Below are 10225 nucleotides of genomic sequence, written 5' to 3' on the forward strand. Positions count from 1 at the left end.
TTATTAACAAACTAAACAAAATAATCTCATGTTCTCTTCTACCTTCTAATAAATAACTGAAAAAAATCGTAATAATAAGAATTTTTATTGTTGGAAAACTTAGCAAATTGGTTATCAATAAAAAAAGAAAAATCAGCCAAATTAATTCAACATTTCTTGAAAAGAAAAATTCCAACTATCAATTAATCATAGATATATATCATTTAACCTAAAATGTTATTTCTTCACCTACTAACGATTTATACTGGCTTTAATTTAATTTTTTTTCTTACCTTTTTACTTACATTACTAATTTACATTTACTTCACCTACCAAAACCTTTTCACTTCCAAATCCACCATTGAAGAAGATCTCCATTGAAGCTTATTCTCGGTTGTGACGCAGCAGTGCACCAGAATTTCGTTTTGTAAATATTGTTTTTTGATAATTAAATCAATGATTTCAGCTGGTACACAAAGCAGTTACATACTGAATTACATATTGAATTAAATTCTAATACTACAAGAATGCAACTCTATTTTTTGATAATTAAAGTAATTACATATTAAATTTATTAACTACACAGAGCATTGTAAGGGCCGTATGAATTGAACTTCCAAATGCCGTTCAAATACCGAATATAGACATTGCGCGAGGCGTAAATCATAATCACAAAATTTTGCAATTAAATTACAATTACTTTTGAAAACAAAATTTGCAATTTAAGTCCTATAAACAAAATACAATCAAGTATTGATAAATTTGCAATTTAGCTAGAATACCACATTTACGGTCCGTTTGATTAGTGGTATTAAATAATGAAAATGAAAATAATTTATGTGTAAAATTTTATCAAAAGTTTCATATCATTTCATAGTAATGAAACTTTGATCATAAAAAAGTTTTTTTTATTTATAAATTTCCATGACCACCTAATACCGTCTCTCCTACAATAAATTTTAATGAAGAAAATGAAATAATTGAAATTGGACAAGCATGACCATCAAGGTAAACAAAAGATTTTTCAACCAAAATTATACTAGTTTTCATTCTCATTAACACTATTTATTACCACCAACCAAACGGGTCATTAGTGCTTATTACCACCAACCAAACGGGTCATTAGTGCTTTTCCTTGTAATTGACCTTCTTGTGGTAATGGTCTTCATGACATGAGAGAGATGAAAAAAAATAGAGAAGAAGGAGATGAGAGCTGATTTTTGGGTTGTAATGGAGAAATATGGATGTGGGTTTTAATGGAGAAGATGTACTGTAATAAGAAAGGAAGAGAGATGAAGATGCAATGTAAAATTCAAATGCAACAGCTATATTACCTATAACAGTCGGTCATTTTTTTCTAACACATTCCGGGTTTAATGTTACAGTACATGAAATTATTGATGGTTAGTTGATAGTTTGGATTATTTGGATTATTATAGAAAGATAAAAAAAAAGTCGATTATTCTAAATAATTTTTCCTAAAAAAATGGCTTTCAATAATTTTGTGACACATAACATGTTAAGTTCGTTAAGTTTCTTATTCCTATGACAAGAGAAGGTAGCACTCAGCAGTACATCACATAACATGTCTTCCCTTATTGTTGGAACTAAAATTTTCTGAAGTTTATTTTAGAAATTAAAATTTTCCAAAATTAATTAAGATTTGGATATAAAGACATTTATTTTAAGAATCAAAATTACCCGAAGCTTATTTTGGAAATTTTCTTAAAAAAAATTTATTTTATTCCATTTTTCCCAAATTGTTCCCAACACATTGAGTATGTTATCCCACAAATTTCACGTCCTTTAGTGTGTAGTGTCTTGTTCGTTTTGAAAGTATATGGTCTCAAAAAGCGCATCATGAGAACATTGGGTGAAAATTTGAATTATTTAAGTAAAAAAATATAAAGAATTCTTAAAATAGGCATGGGATAAACTTATTTCCCAAAATAAGCACGTATTACCCGAGCAGCCGGGCAAAATCATTTTCCATCTTTTTTGCTTTGATATTTAAATCAGTTCTTGGCTTGACTTTGTGTCCCTTGGAACAAGCTACGAAGTATGAACCCAATGTGAAAATTTGAATCATTTAAGCAAAAAAAACATAAAAATACTTCTTAAAATAAGAATGAGATAAACTTATTTCTCAAATTAAACATGAATTTTCCAAGTTTGAAGTATAAGGTTGTTTATTGTTACTAACAGCGAATAAAAAAGGCTGGTAAAAAAGTCAAGTTTTTTGTTCACTGTTAGTAACAACAAAAAAAGATTGACTTTTTTGACCAGGTCTTTGTACTAACAGCCAACAAAGGAGACCTGATCAATAAGGTTAAACCTTTATCCACTATTACTAACAGCGAACAAAAAACTTTAACTTTTTTTAGTAGCTCTGGGAAATAAATGTCAAACTTTGCCTAGCTGCTTGGGTAATGTGCCCTCTTGGGCCATTCGAAGAGGAGAAAACAAATGCATTTTGTATGATAGCACGACTTTCCGAGCTTATGACAACACAATCGGGCAGCACAACAAATAATCATTATCTCTTCCTCGCATATCAAAGTAGCACCAAAGCCAAGACCTAAGTCACCGCTCAGGCGATTTTGATACCAATAGGTCCGAGTCTTGGCAAGTTAAAATTCAATTTCCCGTCCCATTGTCCCTGCTCCAGCAAGCACGATTCATCGAACCCACCTGGACAAGTAAGAAGTGAAGCCTACACCGGGCTAACCAGAAGAATGTTTTCCCATTGCCTCCCCACCATGAAAGTCGTAACTCTCACCTTCAGTCATCAATCGAAATTTACAATGAACAACATACGAATCTCAACTATAAAAAGTGACCTTCACGCCACCCATCACCACAAGGTATGAGGAAAGAAAATGACCTCTATACACTTACTCCATTAATACAGTTTGGAATGCTCAAGCAAGAAACCAAGATACATGAATATAACAAGCAATACAACAAGAATACTTCATCAACGGATCTATAAACTCGAATCACAAGACATTATTTATACACCTGAAAGCTGAAGAGCTAATCACCACATTACAACGATTGAATAAGGCGGGAGCATATAGGAAATTTCCACACCGTGAAGCTTGATTTCTACGACATCGAGGATTCAGACGAGTCCAAGCATTTACCGAAAAAAATTTTACCTGAACTTCGTTCAATCCGCAACTTCAAAGGACATCTAGGCATATTATTGGGTTCCTGACCAGAGATGTTCCTTCATGCTTCCTCTAGAAAATCGACCAAATCTCTGCCAAAATGGTATTTTAGTTCTCGATCCCAGAGGTCCCGAGCTGAATTGCCTTTGTGAATTTTGATATTCACATTCTTCGAAATCTGCAGAAACACCCGACAGATCAATAGCTGATGCTGGTACTTTGACGTCAGAGCCCGATTCATATCCAAATGCGGAATAACGAGTTCCGATGAATACTTGAAAATCGGCCGAGATTGGACCGCTCTTGTTATCTTCATCGACTGAACCCTTTGCCGGGTTGAAACTGGTTACTGATTCGTCCTGGTCGTTTGCATCATCAAGCTCGCTGCACACAAGTTTCAAGGCCTGAACAACTTCTCCCATGAAGGGACGGCGGGATACCTCTGGCTGTACACACATAGATGCTATTGCAGCGACTTTGAAGAAACTTTCGAACGGAGCACTTGGCTTTAGGAACGGGTCTATGACTATTTCGAGACCTTCTTGGTTGGCAAGAAGCGGGAGAGCCCAACTTACTAGGTTTTCTTGACCGGGTGGTTTTGAAAAGTCTACGGGTTTTCTTCCTGTTAAGAGCTCTAATAGCACCACCCCGTAGCTGTAAACATCACTTTTGACAAGAAGATGACCCGTCATCGCGTACTCAGGAGCCAAGTAACTGTTGAACACAATATGTTAGAAAACGAAGAATCAAGTGACTTATGTTCAAATTATCGATAAGAAATCAAATGACTTGTTTTGTCGCCATTTTTGTCGCCAAATGCCTTTAGTGACAAAAACCCTTTGTCACCAAATGCTTTCCTAATTGTAGTGTAAAATGTTCTATAAAGAAAGAATCAAAGGAAAGAGTTCGTACCCAAATGTTCCGATTACATGAGTTGAGATGGGTTGATTTCCCTCGTTCAACGCATTTCTAGCTAATCCAAAATCAGACACTTTTGGTGTAAAATCGTGTTCCAATAAGATGTTGCTAGACTTAAAGTCGCGATGTATGACACAAGGATTTGAATCTTCGTGCAAGTAGGCCAAACCGCGAGCAGTCCCAAGGGCGATTTTCATGCGGGTTGACCAATCAAGAGGTGAAACTCCTTTGTCTATTCTCGGGATAATCATATGGAAAAGAAAGGCCACAATATCACTATATACATCTCAAAAATCAAATTAATCTCAGAAAAAAAAAATAGACTTTACCATGTAAGTGAGATTCGACACTTCCATTTGGAACTAGTTCATAAACAAGGCATCGTATGTGGTCCTCGGTGCATATGCCTAGCAATTTAACTAGGTTCTTATGGTGCAAACGACTAAGCATCTCAACTTCGGACAAAAACTCGTGTATTCCATGGCGTTTATCCTTCTTCAGAACTTTCACTGCCACTTGCTCTCCACCATCGAAAATGCCTCTGTATACAACCCCAAATCCACCTTCTCCAAGGATTCTCGATGTGTCAAATCCATTAGTCGCTCTGTCAATGTCATCAAGACTAAAAATCTTTGCAGAACCCGTAAAATTTAGCATCCCTGAACTGAAAGACAATGATCTAGAAGATTTAATTCCTACAGCCATAGCAGGTCCTGTAACATCAGATACACAATTGAGACATGACTATTGATAGAAGAAGCTGATTAGTTGTAAGTAGAGGTGTTCATTCATGTCATCGGGTCAATTTTGAGTCAAGTGCTTTGGGTAAGTTCAAAATCAGGTTTTGTGTGCCCATTAATTTTTATATAATTTTAAATTCATTTTGAAGTCGGGTTCAGTAACAAAGTCGGATGAATATCGGGGTCGTCAGGTCAGTTTTGAACACCCCTAGGTGTAAGGAAGTAGTAACTAGCAACTTTAGAATATATGTTATGCAAACTTAAGCATGATTTAAATTGTTCTCATATTTCAGGTACCTGATGGCTTTGTTAAGGAAGTGACCGTCGTAATTGGAGCTTCTTTGGGGAGAGGTGCTGAACCTCTGCGTCTCACTATCAAGATCCATGCAATACCGGCAACTGTTAAGAAAGCTGTTATAGCAGATATTGTTATCACAGCCAACAAGCTTTTATCCGAACTATTGTTTTGTCTTTTCGGTATATCAACACCAAGAGGCTTTAACGAACTTCCACTGTTGCCCTTATAGTTAGCAGGATATGGATGGTCATCTATAGCAGCAAGGTTACCAGAAATAGAAGGTGGGGAAGGCGGAAGACCTGCGAAGGGGTTAAAATAAATGAGATAAAAACATATATTAAAAATCGCGGATGTCGTGATTGCGGTAACGATCGAGATGTTGCTCTAGTGGCAACTTGTAGTGCTATGACTCGTTTTGCGGACATCGCAATGTGAATTGTTAATTTGAAAAAAACTGTTTTATAACTGTAATTCAAGTTTTCGAGAACATATATTTAAATTAAAGCTTATAATAGACCCTTAAGAACCTAATACATGATAAAAAATAAAAAAAGAACCTATTACACTAATTCAAAAAAGATAATAATGGCTAATACTTTAGAATAGTGTCACATGATTCACTAATCTCCTTGTGAATCGTAAATCGCGAATCGAAAAACGCATATTATGGTCGGTTTGGATTATTCTTGGGCAAACTTGAGCGAATCACGAATTCAAAAAGCGAATTGACTAGCGAATCATGTTACACTGCTTTAGAATAAATGCTTATAATAATGTCAAGGTTTTAGGATTCAGTAAGCTCAAAATCGTTATAAAGCAGGCATTATGCAGCGAAACAGCCTCATTTTTATTCCGTAACATTATCCTGTTAGTCATAAAAAAAGGCAGTAGGTATCCTTCACTAACAGTGAAAAGGGGGGGTGAGTTTATAGTGAAAGGTGATGCTGACCTGGATAGTTAACATCTAGCACATCATAAGCACCAAAGAGGGAAGAATTTACATGAATCAGCTTGCACCAAAACTTCTCATATAGTGAAAATGCAGCTGCGTGTTTGAAACTTCCATCTAGTGGGACCAAGTTCACATGAACAATGGTTTTCTCTAGCTGTCGGCTTGCAGCATCTGCTCCCATTATTCGAACTTGGGTTTGCTTAAGCGAAAGACTTGATGCGATTTCTGCAGCCAGCTTCGAGACCAAAGGGAAAAACGTGTACAAAGCAATGTCAAGTTGCAATCTTATTTGCATTGGCCACACACAACCACAGGGAACTCCAGATGGTGTGTAGGTCAATGGTTCTGCGCATGTTACTGCCGAACAATCTACCAAATCAATGAAAATATTCATCATTACAAATTCATGACGGCATAATTTTTTTTGACATTCAAAAAAAAGAACATGATTACATGTTTATTACCTTGATTTGGAGGTGGAGACGGTAATACGAATGTTGAAGATGGATGATGTTTCATCTTTACCGGAGAACTCGAAGGAGAAATAGCGGGTGGCTTAACAAGCACTGGTCGACACAATAAAACATAATAGTGTCACTCGGGCTGCACATGTACTCCTTAACAAATAAACGCATCTTGAAAGAATTCAACAGAAAGCTACTTAATGGCTCAAAGATGCAATTCATAATTGCCAAACAAATAAAAACATAAAAATGAACTTAAACTTCCACTAACTTTGCCAAGCTTGGGGTGCTGGCGCAGGCATAGGCGAGTACTGGTTTTTCGTTGAACGAAATGGAGAACCGAATGGGGAGACTTCATGTGCTGCCATAAAAATAGAATTAAAGATTTAAATTTATAGATAAAAGATAGAAAACCAACAAAACATATACCCAAGTTTAGACAATCAGAATATCACACCAATGTCACATGATTCGCTGATCGCCTTGCATATTGCGAATCGAAAAAAGCGAATTATGGGCGATTTTAGGCTATTTTTGAACCATTTTGAGCGAATAGCGAATCCAAAAGGTGAACTAAGTATCGAATTATGTTTCACTGTATCACACGAACAGCTAACAGAGTTCCGGTCTCCAATAATTGTATAATGCCAACGCAACAACTCATCTAATTCACCATAATTCTTATATTAATTACCGCGACAAATTTTTAATTACTCTTTATGTAATAAATAATACCAGGATTCTAATTATACGAGCAAGAAATTAAACATACATTGATGACGATGTTGCGTAGAAGGAAGGTATGATGGTCCTGCAGCCCATTTTCCAAATTGATCCCTTGCACGATAACGATGATGATGTTTAGAAAAATAATTTTCATGAGAAGAATCCAGAGAATTGATCTGCTGCCTAGGAATATGTCGATTAGGTGAACCAGAAGGTGCCAGGGACGCATATTTTGACCTTCCGAAACTGTGCAGGGTGGGACCTACGACAAGAATAGATATTATGGTTGAGCTCATTCTTGAATCAGCATTCACAATTATGAATTAAAAGAATAGGGTGTTCATTTGCGTACCTTTACTAGAAAAATGAGGAAGAGCATGAAATGCACTTTCAGGAGGTGCTCCAATCGAATATCCATATCTTTCGCTCCTGATGCCAGGGGTGGCTGCAGGAGATACAGCAACACCAACAGCATGGCCTCTTGCACCTAATATGTCATGTTTAGTCATCAGGCCTCTTGCAAGTTGCAACAATTTCTTTTTAGACCGTCCCAAAATATTTGCTACAATTCTATTTTTTGCTTTGATTCACACTCTTCTTTAATTCTCATCCACACATTTAACTTACTTTTTCATCTTGCAGTTCCCTTTAAAGTACCCATTTTTTGCCCCATCCCATAAAACACACCAATATTGTACTTGTTGCAATTTCTTTCCTATTTAGACTTGTCCCACTAGATTTGCTACATTCTATTTTTTTGTTTTGATCCACACTCTTTCATTAATTCATATTCACACATTTAACTTACTTTTCATCTCACACTTCCTACAGTACCCATTTTTGCCCCATCCCATAAAACACACCAATATTGTACATGTTGCAATTTCTTTCCTTTTTAGACTGTCACACATTATTCGCTACAATTCTGCTTTGACTCAAACTCTTACTTTAATTCTCATCCACACATTTAACTTACTTTTTCATCTCACAATCCCCTTTAAAATACCCATTTTTCCCCATTCATAAAACACACAAATATCGTACTTGTTGCAATATCTATGGGACATAGGAGCATTAATCATTTCAACCCATACAACATTATTTATGTCCTATTATGTTCAAGAGTTCATTAACACATAATTTTCATAATATAATGCAGCTGAAACCAAACAAAGATCCGCCATAGAACGTGGGAGCGTGCACATGGATATTATGTCAGTATCCAAGGTTATAATTGAAATATGAAATAAAAAGTACAGACACATTGTACACTAAATTAATTGCAGTGGACCATAAGAACAAAATTATTTATAAACTAAGGCAATCTAGAACTACTCAATGATCTACCATTACTGAAAATCATTCTTTGTCAAGTGATTCTACAATTATTTACAGTATTCTGAAGCTACACATCATCAAATGAGTAAACAAATTCAAATATTCAATTATTAATCATACCCTAAATCAGGAAATAAAAAAATAATTATTGAAATCAACTAAACTAAATAATTCTTGCCCAAAGATAATAACTTTAATAGTCCCTACACCCATATTATTTGTCTCATTTAAGATTCTACGAGTGTCAATGTATTAATTTAATCCTTAATATCTTTATTAATGCATAATTAAAATGAGTTATTCTTGTCTCTGAGAGCTCAAAATAAGAAGCCCATTGCTAATTATTTGAAGTATTAGTTAGGTTGTTTTAATCCATATACGACGTGTGTCTCTCGGTGAGACTGTCTTATATAAGAATATGTGAAATAAAAATTATAAAAGATAATATTGATATAGATTTCATTAAAATGAATTAAATAGGACTTGACTCTATTATCTTTTAACTTATAATATATCAAACATTAAGAATGAAATTCAAAATTCCAAATGGTATAATTACTAGGGATAGGAGGTAGTACTTTAAAAGAAAAGGCTCCATATAAGTAAACCGACAGTTCATCAAAACAAGTAAAGGATCAATCAAATGGCAAAAATTGAATCAAAATTAATAAAGCAAGAACTTTAGCACATTTGTCTATGACTAACAATAGATTATCAATTATCAAACAAAAAGAACTTTAGCAGAGACACCCTAATCATATTCAAGAATATCATCATCATCGTATCGGTGTATCCCGCTCATTGAAACTATGATCAGGTTTGGGTGGGGAGAGATAAAAGACGACAAACCATACCCTTATCAAAGGAGGTTGCGGCCAAAGTGACCCTCGGCTAGAGAAAGACCTAAAAATGAAAACAAAAGCAAGGAAAGGCAAGACATATTCAAGAACATTCACACCTAAATCAACAATGTAGTCAAGAAATCAAGCAAAATTTAGAATTATGAAAGTAAAATAAAAAAAATTAGCAAAACCCTTAAATTACCTGCAGATCCAAGAATTGGGAAAGAACAAAACACCACCAAAAATTTGAGCACCAAGAAACCCAGTTCAATCTCCATTTCCCTACTTCAAAATTCGATAACACAACCCAAAACTCTCACCAAAAACTTAAACCCATGAATCCAACAAGCATAAAACCCCCAAAAAAATTAAAAATTGGATGATAAATCTAAAAAAGAACATGGGTTTTTTAATTCAAAGAAAACCCATAAAAGATAATAGCAAGATAATGAGAAAAAACAATGAGAATGGGTGATAAGTGGAACCACAAAAATGGGTTTAGATGGAAAGCACTAATTAGACTTAAAAATGTTTGGTTTGGTAATAAAGTTTGAAAATGTTGCTCAAAAACATTGAAAAAGATTGATGTTTTAGGCAATAAACCATATCAAAGCTACTAGTAGTAGAATTATAGTAGTAAGTATAGAACTAGAATCCAAAGAGTTGATGAAAGATAGTCCACAATCCACACCATAACTTTTGTACACCCAAAGTTAGACACTTGAAGAATGATCATTAAAGAGAGGAAAGAGAATGAGAGGGAAACTTGACAGTAAGTAAAAGAGACGTCGGTGG

At 35.0% G+C, this 10225-nt stretch overlaps 1 protein-coding gene across 1 annotated transcript; it reads right to left on the minus strand.

Moving 5' to 3' along the window:
• Nucleotides 1-2833: 2833 nt before the first annotated feature.
• Nucleotides 2834-10208, minus strand: LOC130827909 (receptor-like serine/threonine-protein kinase ALE2). The gene is made up of 10 exons (XM_057693807.1): nucleotides 9633-10208; nucleotides 7603-7737; nucleotides 7297-7512; nucleotides 6796-6885; nucleotides 6525-6626; nucleotides 6058-6429; nucleotides 5108-5407; nucleotides 4400-4783; nucleotides 4065-4302; nucleotides 2834-3866 (listed from the first exon to the last, which is right to left on the minus strand). The coding sequence occupies exons 1-10, from the start codon at nucleotides 9706-9708 to the stop codon at nucleotides 3185-3187; spliced, it is 2595 nt and encodes an 864-aa protein (XP_057549790.1). The 5' UTR covers nucleotides 9709-10208; the 3' UTR covers nucleotides 2834-3184.
• Nucleotides 10209-10225: the final 17 nt, after the last annotated feature.

This window comes from Amaranthus tricolor, chromosome 11, assembly GCF_026212465.1.
Source record: "Amaranthus tricolor cultivar Red isolate AtriRed21 chromosome 11, ASM2621246v1, whole genome shotgun sequence".
Lineage (NCBI taxonomy): Eukaryota > Viridiplantae > Streptophyta > Magnoliopsida > Caryophyllales > Amaranthaceae > Amaranthus > Amaranthus tricolor.